The following is a 23158-nucleotide window of genomic DNA, read 5'->3' as shown; positions in this document are numbered from 1 at the left end:
ATGAACCACTGGAGCTCACCCAGTCATCCCTTTCTTTCTCTCAAGAAGAAGTGAAATAAATATATTTATTATGTTACGAGTCTAATATTCTTTAAATCAAACTGTAATGAATAAATCAAGCAAGAAGATTTGGTGGCTCCACGTGTTGTAGACGAAAAGATAAACATCTCATTTTGAAAAATAAGCCTTTAAAATTAAGTACTGTGAATAAAAAACAAACAGCGAACCAATCAGTAGTCGCCAATATCCTCCTAATTTCATTCACAAAGAAATCAAATATATATATTATGGGCCCAAAGGAGCCTAAATTTAAATTAGGCAGTACATGAAGTATTTTTTTTAAATAAACAAAGACATGACTATAACAACTTTTAAAAGTAATTGAGAGTCCAATTATCCACTCAAATGTAAATAAAAGTTCACTTGACAGCTGTAAAAGTTACCTGTTTATACAATAATATAAGTCACATTTCAAATGATCATCTGTGGGAAAGTTTGAATCCTGACCTGAGAGTTTCCACTGCACACTGTGAACTCTTTAGTCCAGCAGACAGAAACTTCACTCCTGAATCCTGCAAGTCAGAGTTACTCAGGTCCAGCTCTCTCAGACTGGAGGACTGGGAGCGGAGGACTGAGGACAGAGCTTCACAGCTTCTCTCTGATAGGTTACAGCCACTCAGTCTGAAAAATAAAAGACAGTCTATACAACAAATACTCATGTAGAGCTTGTTAATACATTTCACAACGTTAAGTCTTGACTTTCTATTTTTAAAGGAAACATGAACTTACTAAGATACAACATCATATTGATGAACTTTAATTAATAATTCTAAAAACTAAATGTTTTCTGATCTGACCTCAGAGTATTCAGTTTACAGTTTAAACGTTGTAGTCCAGCAGACAGAAGCTTCACTCCTGAATCCTGCAGCTTTCCGATACTCAGGTCCATCTCTTTCAGACTAGAGGACTGTGAGCTGAGAACTGAGGACAGAGCTTCACAGTTTTCCTCTGACAGTTCACAGATATTAAGTCTGAAGATAAAAACATGAATAAAGATTTTTGTTAAAGTGTAATCAGGGTGCAATAGCTTATTGTATTGTGCTGAGCAGGTTAGTAAAACTTCTGTTTAACTTTGAAATGAATAAAAATGCTATGAAACAAGGATAACTGGATAAAGATATAAACAAAAACAAACATATAAAAAAACAGAACTAAACAGAATACAAATTGATCTGACCTCAGAACATTCAGTTTGGCGTGTGGACTCTCCACTGCAGCAGACAGAAGCTTTACTGCCTTCAAGCTGTTGGTACTCAGGTCCAGCTCTCTCAGACTACAGGACTGGGAGCTGACGACTGACAACAAATTTTCACAGCCTTCCTCTGAGATGTTACAGCTGCTCAGTCTGTGAGAGAAAGGGAAAAAAAAACAAAAACAAAAAAACAATATATGTGATCAAATTAAATTTGTTTATATGTTGAACCTTTTTTTTTTTTTTTTAACCTATGAGATTATGAGTGCTACCAATCCAGTGCACATGTTTGGTACCTTGATGGTACCTTGCTCAGGGGTACCACAAGGTAACTCTTCGGTGGATTCGACCCCTGACCTTACGATCATGGTGCGACCACTCTACCTACTAAGCTAATAATTCTGTGTACACTATGATACAATATTAACTAAAACAATTATTTTAGAAATTTTATTAATTCAATAATCATTATGCTCATTACCTGTGTACTGTGAGGAACACTGGATTTTAAACACTAGCTGTATAAAACTCTTCCTGTTAAAGGTGCGTATAAAGGAAATGAGCTGAAATCCTGTCTTCCTTCTCTCACCCCAACCGGTCGCAGCAGATGGCCCCGCCCCTCCCTGAGCCTGGTTCTGCCGGAGGTTTCTTCCTGTTAAAAGGGAGTTTTTCCTTCCCACTGTCGCAAAAGTGCTTGCTCATAGCGGGTCATATGATTGTTGGGTTTTTCTCTGTATCTATTACTGTACGATTTACTGTACAATATAAAGTGCCTTGAGGTGACTGTTGTTGTGATTTGGCGCTATATAAATAAAATTGAATTGAATTGAATTGAATTACATCCCTTTTCAGGTACCTGGAACCTGAACCTTCTCTGGAAACCTGGGACGCTGGCGGGTTTCTCTTGCTTACCTATCTGCTCATCCTCTTTCTTTCTGCTCGCATGATGATTTCCTGGTTGAGTTTGTAAAGACTTTTGCTCAGGACCTTCTTGCTGTGCGGCAACAGTGCTAACCACCGTCCGCTGTTTTTTTTCAGTCACTAAATCAAACCATGAAAGATCAGCATGCTTCTCATGATGAACCTGTATGTTTTCGATTCCACACCAGGGTCTGCCCACTGGTAAGTTTGGGGATTAGGGTGGAGGATACTCACACAAACAAAAAAAAAACCAGATTGCAACTCCAAGTCTCTGTACTAGTTAACCAGACCTTTCAGGCTCTTGTTCAATCAGAACCTCATGGAGTCTGTGTTAGCGAGACAGTTAAACATCCCTCTATGCGCCCTTAATCCACCCATTCCCACTAAGTCATTAAATAACCGAGTGTCCCCTCACATAACTCACCGCACAGAGCCTGTCACCCCTGGCAATCACAAGAAAACACTTACCTTTTTTTTTCTTTTCATGCACCTCACAAACCACTCATACTCTGGTTTCCTTGGCTAGAATTACATAACCCCCACTTAGACTGGTCAGAGTCTGTTCTGTCAAATTGCCATATTTCTGCCCGTCCACCGGAACCTGTGGAACCACCAACCAACACTGAGACTGTTTTAGATCTCTCCTCTGTGCCCACCAAATGTCATAATCTTCAGGAAGTATTTAGCAAAAGTAAAGCGCTTTCACTGCCACCTTACAAACCACATGACTGCACCATAGAACTACTCTCTGGCTCCACCCGGCCTTCTAGCTGGCTGTATAACCTGTCTAGACCTGAGTGTGCGGATATGGAAAAGTACATTAAGGAATCCCTCGGTGCAGGCATAATCCAACGATTGTCATCTCAAGTTGGAACTTCTTTTTTGTGGGGAAAAAGGATGGCTCTCTCTGGCCATGCATTTACTTCAGGGGCCTCAGTGATATTACCATCAAGAATAAGTACCTATTACCTCATTAGCTCTGCTTTCAGGCCATTTCACAGCCCTACAGGGTTTACAAAACGCAACGCTTACCACTTTTTCCAGATCAATCAGGGAGACAAGTGGAAGACCGTTTTAAACATGCCATTGGGGGACTACGAGTATTTGGTCATGCCGCCTGGGTTAACTAATGCTCCCGCAATGTTTCAAGATTAGTTAACGATGTCCTCCGGGACTTCCTTGACAGGTTCTTATTGGTGTATCTGGATGATATCCTAATTTTTCCCAAAACCTGCGAGGAACATCAGTCTCATGTCCATGCTATTTTTCCAATGTTCGCTGGAGAATAAACCTTATGTCAAAGCAAAAAAGTGTGAATTCCATTCCTAATCAATAACTTTTTTTGGTTACATTTTGGCACGGGGGCAGGTGAAGACGGATCTGGCAAAAGTGAAAGCTTTCACAGAGTGGCCTACCCCTTGTACCCATTGTAGATTCCAGAAGCATCTCCAATGGGTTTTGGGAATAGCAAATTTTTATAAACTGTTCATTTGCAACTATAGTCAGGTAGCTGCACCACTCAAGTCTCAGCATGCATCTGGTCCCCCAAAACTGAAACTGCATTCACCAAACTGAAGTATCTGTTCACCACAGCGCCTTTTTGGTTCACCCTGATCACAGTTATCATTGCAAAGGTGGACACATCAGAAATTGGAGAAGGGAGAGGTAAATGATGCCAAGTGAAAGAGAATGCTTTGGGGGGGTGGGAGTGGGGGTCATGCTGCTGTTATTGTCTGTGTGAGCGGCTGTGGTTTCAGACTAGACTCTGGTTTCTGCCTTTGGGTGAAGCCTGGTCAGCCTGTCCATTGTCCACACCTGACAGTAATCTACTAGGCTGAATATAACATCAGCACTCTCAACAACACTGCTAACCTCCTAATCCTCGGATCATCTACTCACCCTTGCAGTTCAGTCACGTTTTCCTGGATGCTGGTCTTCTTGATTCACTCACAGCCACATTAATGCCTTTCGTCTCTTAGACTTACTGGACCACTTTGCCTGGATTCAAAGCTAACAAGTACTCACCCAGACCTCACCACCTGCCTTCCCCAAGTTGCTTTCCGACTGCTGACAAGTAAATGGTAAATGGACTGATTCTTATATAGCGTTTTTCTACTCTCACGGAGTACTCACAGCGCTCTATACAACATGCCACATCCACCCAATCACACCCATTCTCACAAACACTTTATCTGTACTTAGTGCTTTCTAAGTACATTCACACACATTCATACTCTGATGGATGCATCGGAGAGCAAGTTGGGGTTAGTATCTTGCCCAAGGATACTTGACATGCAGACTGGAGGAGCCAGGGATCGAACCACCAACCTTCCGATCAGTAGGTCAGATCAGACCAGCTTTACCTCCTGAGCTACAGAAACCCCAAGTAAGACATTGGAGATAACCTCGTTCACTTACTGTAAACTCCACCAGTGATCTTTCTGATGCTGCTCTACCTCTGTTACAGTGACTCAGATTACCATCAACCAAGATCCATTTCCAGAAACCTACCATAGAGCCCACTTCATGCTCACAGCTTCAAGTACTTGACTTCCGCCATAGTTCACAGTTCATGTTAAAAATTCCAATTATCAAGTTCCTGTGTGTAAATAAAGCCTTCACGTCTAGTAATATTCAGTTCCTTCACTTTTGTCTGTATTTTGGGTTGACCATGTTGCTCTGGCCACACCGAGGTAACAGATTTATATTTGAAAAACAGAGAGACATGGGGGATTGCAATAAAGACGAGACACAAACCAGACCTTAAAATAAGAACATCTGAAAACGATGTAGGTGCAGTCTGGTAGCTCAAGTATTTGCTTTAAAAAACAGAGTTAGACTCCTGGTTGTTGGAGACAAGTGAACAACTTGAGGATAATAAACCTGTCAGAGGAGCTGAAGGATCAGAGCTCATGTTCTTATAGGCTGGATCTGGATTGTGCTTTGATTCGAGTTAAAGACAAAAAATATTTCAGAAATGCTGACATGTCCTGCTGGAGAGAAATATTTAAAGTATCATATTTGACTAAGTGACTATTATTTTAATTTTTCTTAAAAGGCAGTGTTCTTTGAACTGAGCACCTCTGATTTATTTCCCATGATTTTAAGAATGAAGAAATGAGTTCATGTTTACTTACAGAGCTTTGTTGGAGGCTTTGACCACTGGCAGCAGCCTCAGAAGAGCCTCCTCTGAAGCAGAGTATTTCTTCAGGTCAAACACATCCAGATCTTCTTCTGATGACAGTAAGATGAAGACCAGAGTTGACCACTGAGCAGGAGACAGTTCATCTGTGGAGAGACTTCCTGATCTCAGGGATTGTTGGATCTCCTCCACTAGAGAACGATCATTCAGTTCATTCAGACAGTGGATCAGATTGATGCTTTTCTCTGCAATCAGATTCTCACTGAGTTTCTCCTTGATGTACTGGACTGTTTCCTGATTGGTCTGTGAGCTACTTCCTGTCTGTGTCAGCAGACCTCGTAGGAGAGTCTGATTGGTCTGCAGGGAAAGACCCAGGAGGAAGCGGAGGAACAAGTCCAGGTGTCCATTTGGACTCTGTAAGGCCTTGTTCACAGCATTCTGGTAGAAGTGTTTCTCTGCAGATTCTCTTGTTTCAGATTTCTTGGAGGTTGTTTGTTGTTGTTCCAGCAGATTGAGTCCAGAGTTGATGAAGGTCATATGGACATGAAGAGCAGCCAGAAACTCCTGAACACTCAGATGGATGAAGCAGAACACCTTGTCCTGGTACAGTCCTCTCTCCTCTTTAAAGATCTGTGTGAACACTCCTGAGTACACTGAGGCTGCTCTGATATCGATGCCACACTCTGTCAGGTCTGATTCATAGAAGATCAGGTTTCCTTTCTGCAGCTGATCAAAAGCCAATTTCCCCAGAGACTCAATCATCTTCCTGCTCTCTGGACTCCAGTGTGGATCTGTCTCAGCTCCTCCATCATACTTGACCTTCTTCACTTTGGCCTGAACCACCAGGAAGTGGATGTACATCTCAGTCAGGGTCTTGGGCAGCTCTCCTCCCTCTCTGGTTTCCAGCACATCCTCCAGAACTGTAGCAGTGATCCAGCAGAAGACTGGGATGTGACACATGATGTGGAGGCTTCGTGATGTCTTGATGTGGGAGATGATCCTGCTGGCCTGCTCCTCATCTCTGAATCTCTTCCTGAAGTACTCCTCCTTCTGTGGGTCAGTGAACCCTCTGACCTCTGTCACCATGCCAACACAGTCAGGAGGGATCTGATTGGCTGCTGCAGGTCGTGTGGTTATCCAGAGGCGAGCAGAGGGAAGCAGTTTCCCCCTGATGAGGTTTATCAGCAGCACGTCTACTGATGTAGACTTTCTAGGGTCAGTTAGGATTGTAGTTTTGTGGAAGTCCAGAGGAAGTCGACACTCATCCAGACCATCAAAGATGAACACAACCTGGAAGTCTTCAAAGCTGCAGATTCCTGCTTCTTTGGTTTCAGTAAAGAAGTGATGAACAAGTCCCACCAAGCTGAACTTTTCCTCTTTCAGCACATTCAGCTCTCTGAAAGTGAATGGAAATATGAACTGGATGTCCTGGTTGGCTTTGTCTTCAGCCCAGTCCAGGCTGTATTTCTGTGATAAGACTGTTTTCCCAATGCCAGCCACTCCCTTTGTCAGCACTGTTCTGATTGGTTCATCTCTTCCAGGTGAGGCTTTAAAGATGTCTTCTTGTCTGATGGTTGTTTCTGGTCTGTCTGGTTTCCTGGATGCTGTTTCAATCTGTCTGACCTCATGTTCATCATTGACCTCTGCAGTCCCTCCCTCTGTGATGTAGAGCTCTGTGTAGATCTGATTCAGGAGGGTTGGGTTTCCTGCTTTAGCGATGCCCTCAAACACACACTGGAACTTCTTCTTCAGTGCAGATTTAAGGTTACATTGACATACCGTAGGAAAATGTTCTGGAAAAAGAATGCAAAACATTACGTCTCATTTCTTTAAAGCGTGGATATTTGGTTACATGTTGGTCCATCTCTTAAGACAATAACAAATGTTCTAGTCATCCGTCCATCCATTTATATTTTTCCACTTATCCAGGGCCGGTCAAGGAGGCAGCAGCCTAGGTAGAGAAGCTCAGACAACCCTCTTCATGACCACTTCCTCCAGCTTGTCTGGGGGAACATCAAGGTGTTCCAAGGCAAGCCAAGAGATATAATCTTTCCAGCGTGTCCTGGGTCTGCCTCAGTGGGACATGCCCAGAACACCTCATTTAGTAGGTGCCCAGGAGGCATCCTTGTCAGACCCAAATGACCTCAACTGGCTCCTTTCGATGTGGAGGAGCAGCAGCTCTACTCTGAGGCCATCCCAGGTGGCAGAACTTCTCACCCTATTACTAAGGCAGAAGTCAGCAGCCCTTCAGAGGAAGCCCATTTCCACTGCTTGTATCTGCAAACTTGCTCTTTTGGTCACTAACAACATGACTATAAGTGAGGTTAGGAATGTAGATCAACAAGTGAGACTTTTGCTTTAAAACTCAGCTCTCTATTTACCATGACAGACTGGTACAGTGTCCGCATCACTGCAGCAGCAGTACCACCAATCCGTCTGTTCTCCCGTCCCTTGTTAACAAGGCCCCGAGATACTTGAACTCCACTTGGGGCAGGAACTCATTCTTGTCCCGGAGTGAGCACTCAACCCTTTTCCAGCTAAGGACCATGGCCCCAGATTTGGAGGTGCCGATTCTCATTTCCACCACTTCACAATCAGGCATGAACCGTTCTGGTACGAGCTGGAGGCCATCATCTGATTAGGGCAGCAGAACCACATTATCTGCGAAAAGCAGAGATCAGATTCTGAGACCACCCAAGGGAAACCCTTCCGCCACTTGTCGGAAATTCTGTCTATAAAAATTACAAAGAGAATCTGCGCCAAAGGGTAACACGGGCAGAATCCATCACCCCCTGGAAATAAGTCCGGCTATGCTAACCAAGCTCCTGCAACAGATGTATAAGGACCAAATACCCTTAGCAACAGGCCAAACACTCCATACCTCCCAAAAGATCACTCAGAGTGACACTGCTGAATGCCTTCTCCATGTCCACAAAACACATGTAGACTGATTGGACAAACACCAATGCATCCTCAAGTATATTCGAGAGGATAAAGAGCTGATCCAGTGTTCCACAACCTGGATGAAAACCACATTTTTCTTCCTGCATTCGAGGTTCAGATGGACAGACGGACTCTCCTTTCCAGCATCCTGGCATAGACTTTCCCATGTAGGCTAAGGAGTGTGATCCCCTTATATTTGGAACACACCCTTGGGACCCCTTCTTAAAAATGGGTACCGGAGGAAATCCCCTAGCAAAATTGTATAGAGGCGTGTCAACCAAGAAAGCCCTATAACATCCAGAGTCTTCAGGAAACCTCATCCACCCCTATTTTAATGCAAGCCTAAATTGAGACTAAAACGCCAGTGGCAGCCACGTACCAGTTGTTGGGAAATTGCCAGTGGTTTACTTATTTTCACCATAAGCGTTGTGATATGGTAATGATTACGTTTTGGCGAAATATGTTTTACATATTAACCTAATAACCACCTAATGTGGGTAAATGTGGGCTAAGCTAGCTGTCTCATGGTAACGTGAGTTGTGGTTTTTCTTTTCGTTCAAACAGCTAGAAGTGGGATTTGAGCATTAACCCTTTACAGCCGATCGGAGTGGACACGCTCTCTTTTGCGTAACTATTTTTAAATCCCAGTAGCACTGCAACCACGTAAGCTAGCGCAAAAATTTTTTTTGCATATGAAACCGGAGGAGTTGTACTTACATCTTATGCCATCAGCTTGTCCTAGGTCACGGTTTCCTTCCACATAAAGCTTTGCAAAAACTGCATAAAAAGCACTTGCAGGAACAAAAACATAATATTCCAGAAACACGCTTTGCCGATCCGATCAGCTGTTCATAACACTTCCTACGTTGGAATAGACGTCAGCGCGAACTTTTGCATTTCCGCCATTACCTGCCCGAAACCGGAAGTGACGTCATTTTCGCGGAAATGTAGTCTTTTTTACTTTTTACAGGGCCTCAGGGCCTATAGTCGTCTTTTTAAAAGTTATCTTTGACTATATGCCTTTCTGTGTCGTTTCTGGGATGCTTAGGACTCATATTGCACTGCTGGAAATAGTTTATTTTGATGCATATGCTGCTTTTTTGCAAATTTGCAGTATAATATTTATTTTCGTTTTTCCTGCAGTATATAAAAATTTGTGTATTTCAAAAATAAAACTAAGAAGACACTCAAAATAAATTTCCTGAGGTGGGAAACTATTTTGTGCAACTTTTTTGTATTTACAGTTTTGAGGGATAAGCCTCTTAAATTTCTCTAACTACAAATATATGTTAAAAAAGCAAAAACGATTTTCAATTTTTTTGTAGTTTATTGCACTTTTTTGCAATTTATGTAATTACTATGCACTTAATGAATACATATTATTAAAATCTGTGCTATAATGGTTGTATTGATGTATAGCAACTTGAAATGCTCCCCAAAATGGCTCAACAGCAGGTAAAAATACAGTATAATATAAGCTCTGGTGGACTTGGCTCTATGGTAGGTCTTAAAGGGTTAAACACAGTTATCGACAAGCTCCGAGGTAAGCTTTCTTTTTTTTTTTTTATTGTATTTTAATATTGTTGTATTATTCGTGTACTGAAGAAGACAAAATACAGGTCGGCAAAATTATATATGAATCCCTCCCGGGCCAAGTAAACATTCACCTACGTCGAGCCCATTTGGTTTGAATGCATAAAAAATACACATAAAAAAAAATTTCTCGCACTATTTTAATGTGATGTTTTACAAAAGCTGTTTTTCATCTAGAATTAGTCCCTGGTTTAGAGAAAAATCTATTGTTTTAGTTTGTGTTAGGGTCCCTGGGTCGTTGACCCAGTGTTTTGTGTTTTTGGTTCTTTGATTTTTTTTATTTCATTATATTCTAGCTTTGCTTTATGGGTTTTGGGATCATTCTTAGTTTAGGTTCTCTGGTGGGGTTGGTTAGAGTTTTAGTGTTCTGGTTTTCTGTCTGTGTTCCATAGTTGCTGTCTTCCCTGTCTGCTGTATCCCCACATCCAGTCAGTGTCTGTGTCTGCCCAGGGCCCTGTGCTTCGTACGTCGCTCACTACATCCAAGATCAAATGAAACATCCAAGACCAAACCATCGCGCTAACCGTGAGCGCGCTAATCCGGTTCCCCGAACACACCTGCTGTTGACGATTAGTACAGCTGGACGCAGTAATGTGACATCACTGGGTGTCGTAAAAGGGGCTACGCATCGATAGTGGAAACATTGATCGGCAACCCTCTGATTGGTCGGCGAAAATGTCGACGGAGCGCGCACGGCTCGGTATTTTTCGGCAGCAGAGCAAGAACTCTTGAGTGAGGGATTTCAGGAGTTTCAGAGTTTAATCAGAACGCAAGAGAACACTGCAAAGGCTGCAAAAGCAAGGAGCGAGGGCTGGCAGAAAGTTGCTGACAAATTAAACTCGTAAGTAATTTAATAATGGCCTGCATTTGTATAGCGCTTTTCTAGTCCCTAAGGACCCCAAAGCGCTTCACACTACATTCAGTCATTCACCCATTCACACACACATTCACACACTGGCGATGGCAAGCTACATTGTAGCCACAGCTGCCCTGGGGCGCACTGACAGAGGCGAGGCTGCCGGACACTGGCGCCATAACAATAATATCGGAGTGGATTGATATAGCGCTTTTCAAGGCACCCAAAGCGCGATAATTATCCAATATTATATTACATTATATTATATTATAATATGTTATATTATATCCCCTTTCACATTAGAGCCACAACAGGACCCACTAGAACATGGGAACAAGTAAAAGTGGAATATAAGAATATTCTACAGAATGGTAATATTTATCACTTATATTGCTTTTCGTCTCTTGGAAAGAGACCCTGAAATAATCTGTTTGTTTATAACAGCAACCAAGAAAAGGGCAGAGCAAAAAAAAGACAGGTGGTGGTCCTGCACCCCCTCGTCAACAAGTTGGTTAAGTGAATAATACCCTCACGGGAAAATCGATATCTCTCTATGAGCACACTGTCGCGCTGAGCTAAAGGATCCTGTCTGTCCCGCAATATACGCTGAATTCTGAGGACTCTCCTTATCAATCTTGCACCTTCCGCAATGGGTGGCTCGCGTATACGGACAGGACATGGCTGCGACAGGCTTCCCAAATCCACCTTCGCTTTTATAGCCGTGGTCTCTCATCTTGATTACACAAAGTAATTTGCAATTACTACTCTGAAATATGAATTACATCTGTAATAATCACATACATGTAATAGAATGTTAATAGTACATTTCCCTTTTTAAGGAAATGACCTGTATCTATCTGTGTGAAATCAATAAATGGATCAGGTGCTGCATTGTCTTTAGTTACATTGATGTTATTTATTTATGGTGAAACAGTGGTGGAATATCGCTGTTGCTTTCGTATGAATGACGCAGGCATACCTGCGTGGCCGCGATCTAATCCTGTTTACATAAAGTAAACCTGCTCCCGAGCAGGTTTACGCTTACGGCTCTGTTGCTATGACAGCAAGTCCCGGATGGGCTTCGGGAAACCGAACGATCCAGGATCACGCGAAATCGTCAACAATCTCATCCAGCTAACTCACTTAGCGCGGTACGAAGAACAGGCCCCAGGTCCCACGTCTTTGTTCCCTTTGTTATAGTGCCTGCCTGTGAGTCTGTGTTATGTTTCCTGTTTTACTTTGAAAGTCCATGTCTGAGGTTAATGTGTCTGGTTTTGCTTCCCCTTGTCTCGTTAGGCCTGATTTGCCCCAGCTGTGTTTCCCTCCTGTTACTCATTCCCTGATTGCTCCCTCTGTGTATTTAAGCCCTGTGTTTCTTTGTGTCTGGGTCGTGATCTACTCTCATTTATGTTGTGTGTTCCGTTTGCCTGGTCATGTAAGTTTATTTGGATTTTTGGACTTTGGATTTCTGTTACATTTTGCCACTTTTTTGCCATCCAGCAATAAAAGCTGAGTTTTGAGCCACTTTCCGCCTCCGAGTGTCTGCACTTTGGGTCCTTCTACTTCCACTCCTACCTGCACACAGCCTTAACCTGACAGTTTGCTTAATACTAAAAACGGTATTTGGGCGATGGTTGATTTATTGTTCATACTGTGTAGCTGGTAAAATATTTGAAAATCACTGTTTTATGCCCACTTGTTTCCTTATCAAACCATATGTTCTAAAACACGTTATAGGCACAAGTTTAAAAAGCTGTAAACATGTAGGGTTACATTACCAATAAAATTTCATGAACACATTTAAGATGTTGTACAAAAAGGGACATTTTTGCTTGCCATTATTTTATTTTTCTATTTTAAATATATAAAAGGCAAAAAATATGTAAAAGTTAAATTTGGGTAGGCTACTAGTGTAAACTACACTGATCATTTCTAGAGATGGACCGATCCGATATTACGTATCGGTATCGGTCCGATACTGACCTAAATTACTGGATCGGATATCGGAGAAAAATAAATGTAATCCGATCCATTAAATATCACGAAAGCACCTTGCAAAACTTGCAACACGCCGTAACTCACCTCAGAACGTTAGCAGTAGGAGCAGTATGCATCACGTGATAGAGCGGCTGTGGCATGCGGGACCTGTCGGTGGTCTGGATAGCATTTGGAGCTTCGCTAGCAACCCGGCATTTCATCTCCGACTAAGTTATCCCCGAGAGAAGTAAAGCAAGTGTGTAAGTCCATCTCTGAATGTTTGTAAAGCATTCCTGCGTTAAGCTTAACAAGCGACTGCCTCTTCTTGCTGCTACTTCAATCATGAAACTGCTTAATGATCAGCTGATCGGCTTTTCTGTCGCGAGTCCATCTCTCTTGTTTGTTTTTGGCCCACTTTGCACCAGAAAGAGGAAACTAGCGGCTGAACAACAGCAGCACGTTTAAGCTTGATCAGCTGTTGTTAGAATTTATTTAATATTACTTTCTACACCAGGATCTTTTTCTACGTAGCTGACGGCTGGTAACTGTGCAGGGGCGGATCTAGCAAAGTTTAGCCGGGGGGGGGGGGGCAATAGGGCATTAAAGGGAAAAGGGGGCACAAAGACATACTTTTCTTTCTTATTCTCATTTAAAATGTCTAGCTTTTAATAAATAATTATCTGACACCCAAAGTTTTAATTTGATGTAAAAGGAATAGAAGTCAATTACTGTATATAGTGACTTTTAAGTCTAATATACCCTAGTAAGCTATAGTAGTTTTTCCTTTGGGAAGGTACCATCTGTGCAGTCTGCAATTTTGTTGAAGAAAGATGTTGAATCTATTTAATATTTCTTGAAAAATAATTGATTTCTGTGCATTTTTTTTTCACACTGCATCAAATTAGGGTTGATTACGTCGATTAAGCATCATGAGGTGGAGCGTGAGGGGTGGTTCCCTAGAGACTCCGAGTCTCTCCTGAGCCTGCAGAATTTGACATCATAAGCCGAATGGGGTCCTGTCTTAGGTTCATTGTCTGCAAATCTGAAACAGAAGCATGCGTATTAAAAAAGGAGCACAGGAGTTCCAATGTTTATGGAATTAAGAGCTGTGCTGGTCAATAATCCAAATGTGCAGACAATATAACCTAACTAGAAAGCATTGAGCACATTAACTCCAACAATTGTATACTCCAGCACATCCTGTTGCAAATAAATAGTGAACTCCCCTTTGCTGGTCTTAAGTTGTAACGGCTTTGAAAGATTTTTGAATCCAGACAGTGAGCCAGATAAGTCCCAACATCTAATTCCTTCTTTTATGTGTCATTCCTGACCTTAGCTGAAAATGTCATCCAATCACATGCTGTCATTTTTGTGTAAATTGCTAACAAATACACACAAACCAATGCTGCAGAAAACATTCCTTCCCTGTTGGAATTTATAATAATTAAGCATCTTTTTTCCGTGTAACTATTAAATCTGTGTCTTTAATTCAAAACTGTTTTTGTCTTTTGCAGATGGAAGAATCACCAGAGCCAGACATCAGCAACACCTCTGTTGGTATTCTGACCATTGTCAACAGTACGAGCCCAACGCACTTCAGTCCGGTCAGTGCAGCAGCTGTAGTGGAAGATGAGCTTGTGGTTGGCGACATTCCCAAGTGGCTGATGCATTTGTCTTGTTGTTCGGATTGTTTTATGTCTTGCATCTGGACTATCCAAAAAACCTGGTTAACACATTCATCCAGAAACTCCTGATGGGCCTTGAGGATGGTAAACAGTTGAAACCATGTCTTCTTTGTTTCAAAAACAATCTTTTACTGCCAGAGTAGCGGGTACAGGTGCTGGCACTATACTGCTGGCAAAATTCAGACTGTTCCAATGAAGTTGATGCCTCGCATGACTAGTTGTACTAAACTGTAGTAAAGTTTCATACAAAGATCTGTAGGTTTAGGACATCTGCTGCTATCTGTTCTCCTTAGCCTGAGACAGACTGAGACAAACATGCCTCTAGATAGATTTTTTTCTTTCTTTTTTTTTTTTTTTAATATATAGTGGGTGTTCTATTTAACTTAGTCTTATAATGAAAACATGGAAGAAAATGCTCATACATATTTTTTGTTTTAAATGTTTCTATTTTTAAAAGTTTTAAAAGGGAACAACTGGAGAAAAACTGATGCACTATATTATTTGTTATAAAAATACTATTTATGTTGAAGTTTAAGGGAAAAGCTAAAGAGTAGACTGAGACTATTTATTTTGTTTAAATGTTTATAAAAATGCCTTTTATTAGTTTTATAACAGCATCAGGCTGATACTTTTATGTTGTTTCCAAAATTATTTTTAAAAGCGAGCCAAAGGAAAGGCTGAAGCACTATATGTCATGACCTGCGGGATCGGCAAGGCGCTGATCAGCATCTCTTCACTCCTAGCCCCCCTTCTCTTCTCTTTTTCCTCTCCCCTGTTTTGCCGGGGCAGAACTCATGGCGGGTTCACGCCCTCGGTCCACACCTTCCCGGATCGTACACACCTGGGCCTCATCAGACCAGCTGGTATATTAGAAGGAGGAGATCAGCTGTTCAACCCTGGATTGTTGTGAAGGCTCTTGTCAGCTCAAGTTTCCCATGCCTTTGTCTCAGAGACTTAACGCGTTCCTTTGTTCCTAGATTCCCCGGACCCGACCCCGTGTGGAGTGTGGAAGGAGTGACAGGTCGCTAGCGGAGTGGAGAGAGGCTGTTCTGAGCGTGTGTGTGATTTCCCCGTTTTCCCTGGACCCCTGGACCCCTGCCCCTCACGTCTTGTATATAGCACTAACCTCTCACTGTCTGTACATACACTTGGTGAAGAGCTGTAATAAACAGTCTCTGTTTGAATGCTACCCAGGAGTCCTGCGAGTGGATCCTCTAAGCAACCCGTGACACTATATTGTTTAAAATTTTCACTGTACAAGTTGTACAATAAGCACTAAAACCATGTTTAAATGCAGAAGCATGTAAAGTTTTGTGCAGGTGGTTGTAAATAAACTTGCAATTGCAAAACTGTCTTTCTTTACAGAAAGACCCTGTCTATGAAGGGTTCGATTTAGCGTGTGCTTTAATAAGTAATTAGAGTTTATATAAGTTATAATATTTAAGTTAGTAATGAAATAAAGTTCAAATATAATAAAATATACAAGTTTAGTGAAGTTAAAGTTACTTAAATACTAAGTTACAGGTTGGAGGTAGTTCAATTCCTTGATCTTATTCAGGTCCTATTTTTTAAGTTACAGTGAACTTATAGTTTTTAGTTAAGTTAACTTAAAAATTATTATGTAATCAGTTTCATCATGAATGTTGAGTTCACTGAACTTATTCAGGTTTACAGTGGTAAGTCGTCCCCTCATCCACAGACTCTGCTTCTTCTACAGGAGCCAGTGGGATTAAGGAAGTCCTCAAAGTATTCCTTCCACCGCCCAACAATATTCTCTGTCGACGTCAGCAGTGCTCCACCTGCACTATACATACACTATGCACAGAAGTCCAAAAACAAAACACCACTCGGATTCAGATCCAGGACACCATTCCTCCCAATCACGCCCCTCCAGGGCTCACTGTCATTGGCCACATGAGCGTTGAAGTCTCCCGGTAGGACAACAGTGGTTGTTTAATGACTGTTGTAGTCATCAATCAGCTTAAATGCTTACAGAAATGCTCTTACTGCAATAGAGACGCTCAGCCAGCTTCTCCTGCTTCAGTCTCCTCAGGAAGTTCACTGTGATTGTCACAAGTGCTTCTCTGCTCCTCTCCTCCTCATCCTCCCTCTGACTCTCTAAGCATTCTGGGTAATCTGGACTCAGAACCTTCTGGATCTTCTTCAGCTCGTTCATAAAAGTGATGATGTTGTCCTCCAGCAGCTGGAACAGAATATTTATGAATGAGCCAATCACAGTGAAATCATGTAATCATGATAACATGTAAACACAAAGTGTGGATCATTAACCTCTGATGAAGTCTCAGCTTTGTTTTTTTTTACCACAGTAGTTTACACGGAGTTTGTAGTTGCAGAGAAAGACTCAAATCATTTGGAATTAAATCTTTTTACTTTACAAGGTTTACAGGTTCTTTCAACAGTGAAATCCAAGATAAATAATCATGATTATAATATTTCTGACTGAGTCAAAACTGAATTTGTGAATCAGAACTGAATCATTGTAAGAATCAGCAAAGTACACAAAGTCTGTACTTGTGTTTAAGGACAACTACTACTGTTAACCCTTTAGAGCCGATCGGAGCGGACACGCTCTGTTTTGCGTAACTATTTTTAAATCCCAGTAGCACTGCAACCACGTAAGCTAGCGCAAAAATTTTTTTTGCATATGAAACCGGAGGAGTTGTACTTACATCTTATGCCATCAGCTTGTCCTAGGTCACGGTTTCCTTCCACATAAAGCTTTGCAAAAACTGCATAAAAAGCGCTTGCAGGAACAAAAACATAATATTCCAGAAACACGCTTTGCCAATCCGATCAGCTGTTCATAACACTTCCTACGTTGGAATAGACGTCAGCGCGAACTTTTGCATTTCCGCCATTACCTGCCCGAAACCGGAAGTGACGTCATTTTCGCGGAAATGTAGTCTTTTTTATGATCAGGGCCTCAGGGCATATACTGGTCTTTTTAAAAGTTATCTTTGACTTTATGCCTTTCTGTGTCGTTTCTGGGATGCTTAGGACTCATATTGCACTGCTGGAAATAGTTTATTTTGATGCATATGCTGCTTTTTTGCAAATTTGCAGTATAATATTTATTTTCGTTTTTCCTGCAGTGTATAAAAATTGGTGTATTTCAAAAATAAAACTATGAAGACACTCAAAATAAATTTCCTGTGGTGGGAAACTATTTTGTGCAACTTTTTTGTATTTACAGTTTTGAGGGATAAGCCTCTTAAATTTCTCTAACTACAAATATATGTTAAAAAAGCAAAAACGATTTTCAATTTTTTTGTAGTTTATTGCACTTTTTTTTGCAATTTATGTAATTACTATGTACTTAATGAATACATATTATTAAAATCTGGGCTATAATGGTTGTATTGATGTATAGCAACTTGAAATGCTCCCAAAATGGCTCCACAGCAGGTAAAAATACAGTATAATATAAGCTCTGGTGGACTTGGTTCTATGGTAGGTCTTAAAGGGTTAAAAACTACTCCAGTAAAAGTTGAAGTACTCATTAAACTTAAAAGTAATAGTAAAAAAGAAAGTAGCTCTTTGGAGGAAGTTTCTACTTTTAAGAAGTAGAAAGTTCAGATATTTGTTTAAAAATGTACAGAGTAAAAGTAAAAAATAGCTACTACTCAAGTAAACTACAGATACCTGAAAATAGTAATTAGGTTATGTAATGAAGTATTTGTACTTTGTTCTCAGCCCTACAGACGATCCACTGGTCTCCAAAGAGCAGCATGGAGATGACTGTGAACAGAACAGATGTAACAGTAGTTGTTGTACATGTACAGACCATAAATATGGAGTCCAGCTGTGTTTGATGCTGCTGGGCAGACTGACCACTGGGAACCTCTGAGCTCTGCTGGTCCACTCTGTGGAGGAACCATGAAGGATTAGATCAACACAGGATAAAGATCCAGGAGTTTCTGTTCAAATAACTTCATCTGAATCAAGTTTGTCAAGTTTTAGACTCTCAGATTCTGAAGATTTCTATGAACTTTCTTTCATCAGTGATGGAAGTGATGATGTTGCAGAAGCTCAGAGGAAACTTTGAGACTTCATCAAACTGATAAATTCACTCACTGGAAGGTAAAACTGTGATGAACCATCAACTAATGCTCTCAGGAGGCCAAAGGTCCCTGAATGTAACTGTGCAGTAGATTCATCGAGTGTTTGAAACCTGACCACTTCCATATGTTTTCATTCTAACACAAGAAGTCCTTTTCTCATTGCTTTGATTTGAGTTTTCATTTGAGTTTTCTGAGTCTCGTATTTGGAGTCGAGTCTAATCAATGATCTGACAGAAGAACATTAAAAAGGATTTACCAGTGCTGTCAACATTAACATGTAGGGTTAGGGTTAGGGGTTCATCTGTTATCATGATTAACATGATAAAAACCTTTAACACGACACATCTGGAGAGCAGAACGACTCAAAATCCCTGAAATGTTTCTATCAACGCACTTCGAGCAGTTTGTCCAAGTAGAGTTACCTTTGCACACGTGCAGATGTGCAGCACATCTGTTAGTGACGGCAGCTGAACCAATCAGCTCAATATGGAAGATGACAAACACACACTGACCTCTCGATGGAAAGTTTGAGTATTAAAAAAATAACAAGACAGACCAGCCGACCAACATGAAGGATTCTGCACATTGTGACAGAAGGAATTTTCTTTTCACCGAAGCACTTCCAGCTTAAAATATCACAACAATGCAAAGCACCGATGACACAACTGCCAAGTGGACAAACTGCAGACCTGTTAGTGTTGTTAATGACATAGTTTTGGTTCCTCGTGTCAAAGACTTGAAGAAGAGTGACAGAGAGTGTTAGACTGCTGCAGGATCAGCGCCACCTCCACAGACCTGTGAAGAAAATGATTGTTTGACAGATGGGCTCAGATTCAGGATCAGCTGAGGAGTTTGTGGCTGACAGAATCCTGCAGGTACAGAGCAGAGCCCATCATTAGCATGCAGGACTGTCCCTGGGGGGGTCGGCTCATTCAGGAGGTTAATCAATGTTTACATGTTCAATAAACATGTTAAGTGTGTAAATTTGCCCTTTTCTCTCGAGTCTGTTTGCTCATGAAATGAAATTTGATTAGTTTACATTAAAAATGATATTTAATCGTGATTAATCCAAATTAATCCACAGTAACCCTGTGATGAGTCTGATTAAACATTTTCATTAACAGTAGTAATATAGATTATATATTATTATATATTAGTGCACACTTAGCTTTTAGTATATATGTTTGTTCCAAAGTTGTATTTACAGCAGAGAAGCTGAGTTAAAGACTGAAAACTATTCAAAGTCTCTTTGAATTGAAGCGTTTAACATTCTTTGTGTTTATTCTGCATTTACTTCATTATTCATTAGTTTTCATTAGTTTTCAGTTGTTTAGAAACCAAAGGCTTGTTTTAAAAGTCAGTTTAAATGGGACTGAGCGAACGACGTGTTTGTAGTTTATATCCAACAACATCAAGCAGTTTAATCAAAGAGTTCATGTTGCTAACAGCTCACCTCTCTGCAGCAGACACAGGCTGGACTTTAAAATGAATGAGACGACCTTTAGATGCATCACTCTGTAAGGACACAGAGCTGGGTGGTTTCTGATTGACGCTAAAAGTAAGTGAACATGAAACATGTGTCACATCCAATGTGTCCAATACATTACATAAAAAGTATAAATAAAGTATAAATTGTTAAATAGTAAAAGCTGATTAAAATTTCAAACATTTTAATACTGACATGAACTTACTTTTCGTCAGATGACTTTTTTCGCCCTAAATTACGAAAGAAATGCTTCACCCGTTTGCTCTTAAAGGACACAGAGCTGGGTGGAGGTCCAGGTGGGTTCCTGTGAATAATGATGCAGCAGTGATGTGAGTGCTGAGCTGTGACATGGAGAAGAGTCATGGACAGTTAGAGATGGTCATCTCACCTCTGAGCTTTGGTCTGGCTCTCATGTTCCCCACACAGAGTGCTTTTAGAGGGAGGGACTCCCTCCTCTCTGTCCTCACACTGATCCATGCTGCTCAATTCAGCTCACACACACTTTCTACCTGCAGAGGAAACACAAATCATTCATGTGCACATCAGCTGAAATCCTCCTTTTATCATGTGTGCTGTCCAAATATCAGCTGCTTCTTTCCTGCTTCATCTCAGTGTCAGCTGAATGCAGTCAGACAGCAGTGTGAGGCAGAGGAAGCTGCCATCAGCTGCTCTGCTTTCAGTCCACTAGATGGAGCCTGAAGCACACACGATGCATTCACTGACACTTTGATGTAAGTAGACACATCAAATTAGTCCAAGCATTTAGAGAAACTGAGGTAGACTCTTATTTCACAGTGTTTGAGCGCATTGCAGGTGCACTACACTGGCCAAAGAATGTATAGTCTCTTTTACGTCAATGCAAATGGGTGGGGAAAGCTCAAGAGGTATGCACAGCTCTTTCACTTGAGGACAGTTTGGACTATGACATTGTGAAAGCTGCTGTCCTGCGTGCATACGAGCTTGTGCCAGAGGCTTACAGGCAAAGATTTAGGAATGTGAAAAAATCTGCCACCCAGACTTATGTGGAGTTTGCCAGAGAAAAGAAAACTCTGTTTGATAAATGGTGTCACGCTACAAAAGTAAAAACCTTAGATGACTTGCGTGAGTTGGTGTTGTTAGAAGAGTTCAAAAGTCAACTCCCAGAAAAAGTGGTAACCTACTTAAACGAACAGAAGGCTAAAACTCTTCTAACGCTTCTGTACAGGCTGATGAGTTTGTGTTGACACACAAAGGGGTGTTTTCAGCTCCTGTTCACAGCCCACCAACCTCTGTTAGCCCCAAAATCTGGTCTCCAACGAACACCCGTCGTACCACCACCTCATCCATTGAAAATAGAGTGTTATTATTGCCATGAGCAAGGACACCTCATTGCTGTTTGTCCCATTCTCAAAAGAAAGGAACAGACCAGGAAGGGTAAATCCCCCTCCCCAATAAACCTTCTACAGACTAAACCTCGTGCCTTAGAAGATGTGACCGTAATTCAAAGTGATAAAGTACAGTGGGGCAAAAAAGTATTTAGTCAGCCACCGATTGTGCAAGTTCCTCCACTTAAAATGATGACAGAGGTCAGTAATTTGCACCAGAGGTACACTTCAACTGTGAGAGACAGAATGTGAAAAAAAAATCCATGAATTCACATGGTAGGATTTATAAAGAATTTATTCGTAAATCAGGGTGGAAAATATGTATTTGGTCACCTCAAACATGGAAAATCTCTGGCTCTCACAGACCTGTAACGTCTTCTGTAAGACGCTTTTCTGTCCCCCACTCGTTACCTGTATGAATGGCACCTGTTTGAACTCATCATCTGTATAAAAGACACCTGTCCACAGCCTCAAACAGTCAGACTCCAAACTCCGCCATGGCCAAGACCAAAGAGCTTTCGAAGGACACCAGGAAAAGTATTGTAGACCTGCACCAGACTGGGAAGAGTGAATCTACAATAGGCAAGCAGCTTGGTGTGAAAAAATCAACTGTGGGAGCAATCATCAGAAAATGGAAGACATACAAGACCACTGATAATCTCCCTCGATCTGGGGCTCCACGCAAGATCTCATCCCGTGGGGTCAAAATGATCATGAGAACGGTGAGCAAAGATCCCAGAACCACACGGGGGGACCTGGTGAATGACCTGCAGAGAGCTGGGACCAAAGTAACAAAGGTCACCATCAGTAACACACTACAACGGCAGGGAATCAAATCCCGCAGTGCCAGACGTGTTCCGCTGCTGAAGCCAGTGCATGTCCAGGCCCGTCTGAAGTTTGCCAGAGAGCACATGGATGATACAGCAGAGGATTGGGAGAATGTCATGTGGTCAGATGAAACCAAAGTAGAACTTTTTGGTATAAACTCAACTCGTCGTGTTTGGAGGAAGAAGAATACTGAGTTGCATCCCAAGAACACCATACCTACTGTGAAGCATGGGGGCGGAAACATCATGCTATGGGGCTGTTTTTCTGCCAAGGGGACAGGACGACTGATCCGTGTTAAGGACAGAATGAATGGGGCCATGTATCGTGAGATTTTGAGCCAAAACCTCCTTCCATCAGTGAGAACTTTGAAGATGAAACGAGGCTGGGTCTTCCAACATGACAATGATCCAAAACACACCGCCCGGGCAACAAAGGAGTGGCTCCGTAAGAAGCATTTGAAAGTCCTGGAGTGGCCTAGCCAGTCTCCAGACCTCAACCCCATAGAAAATCTGTGGCGGGAGTTGAAAGTCCGTGTTGCTCGGCGACAGCCCCAAAACATCACTGCTCTCGAGAAGATCTGCATGGAGGAATGGGCCAAAATACCAGCTACTGTGTGTGCAAACCTGGTAAAGACCTATAGTAAACGTTTGACCTCTGTTATTGCCAACAAAGGTTATGTTACAAAGTATTGAGTTGTATTTTTGTTATTGACCAAATACTTATTTTCCACCCTGATTTACCAATAAATTCTTTACAAATCCTACCATGTGGATTCATGGATTTTTTTTCCACATTCTGTCTCTCACAGTTGAAGTGTACCTCTGGTGCAAATTACTGACCTCTGTCATCATTTTAGGTGGGGGAACTTGCACAATCGGTGGCTGACTAAATACTTTTTTGCCCCACTGTAGAAGCCCAGAAAAATGATGAAAGCTTGTCATCCTGTTGGGCTTATGTGAAGGAACCTAAGTGTGGGAAATCTGCATCCTACCTCATTGAGGATGGGGTGCTGATGCACTACTGGACTCC

At 41.6% G+C, this 23158-nt stretch overlaps 1 protein-coding gene and 2 long non-coding RNA genes across 3 annotated transcripts; 1 reads left to right on the top strand and 2 right to left on the bottom strand.

Moving 5' to 3' along the window:
• Window positions 1-584: 584 nt before the first annotated feature.
• On the bottom strand, window positions 585-1371 carry LOC143413534 (uncharacterized). Its single transcript, XR_013094137.1, has 3 exons — window positions 1238-1371; window positions 858-1031; window positions 585-681 (listed from the first exon to the last, which is right to left on the bottom strand). It is a non-coding gene; the product is annotated as an uncharacterized LOC143413534 (long non-coding RNA).
• A 1304-nt stretch (window positions 1372-2675) lies between these two features.
• LOC143413405 (protein NLRC3-like) lies at window positions 2676-18762 on the bottom strand. Its single transcript, XM_076876384.1, has 5 exons — window positions 18708-18762; window positions 18073-18128; window positions 16377-16572; window positions 5748-7108; window positions 2676-2774 (listed from the first exon to the last, which is right to left on the bottom strand). Exons 1-5 carry the CDS (start codon window positions 18760-18762, stop codon window positions 2676-2678), a joined length of 1767 nt encoding a protein of 588 aa, XP_076732499.1.
• On the top strand, window positions 12101-15591 carry LOC143413533 (uncharacterized). Its single transcript, XR_013094135.1, has 3 exons — window positions 12101-12142; window positions 14199-14453; window positions 15347-15591. It is a non-coding gene; the product is annotated as an uncharacterized LOC143413533 (long non-coding RNA).
• Window positions 18763-23158: the final 4396 nt, after the last annotated feature.

The sequence above is a fragment of the Maylandia zebra genome, linkage group LG2 (assembly GCF_041146795.1).
Source record: "Maylandia zebra isolate NMK-2024a linkage group LG2, Mzebra_GT3a, whole genome shotgun sequence".
Lineage (NCBI taxonomy): Eukaryota > Metazoa > Chordata > Actinopteri > Cichliformes > Cichlidae > Maylandia > Maylandia zebra.
The sequence above is the reverse complement of the archived record's forward strand: the minus strand, read 5'-3'. Positions and strand labels throughout refer to the sequence as shown.

Excerpts from the sequence above, each read along its gene's own strand:
- LOC143413405 (XM_076876384.1), bottom strand. The coding sequence starts at position 18,762 with ATGATAACAGATGAACCCCTAACCCTAACCCTACATGTTAATGTTGAC. Across the intron at positions 16,573-18,072 it reads TCTGTAGGGCTGAGAACAAA|CTGCTGGAGGACAACATCAT; the intron begins GTACAAATACTT and ends ATTCTGTTCCAG. Across the intron at positions 7,109-16,376 it reads GGCTGAGCGTCTCTATTGCA|AACATTTTCCTACGGTATGT; the intron begins GTAAGAGCATTT and ends TTCTTTTTCCAG.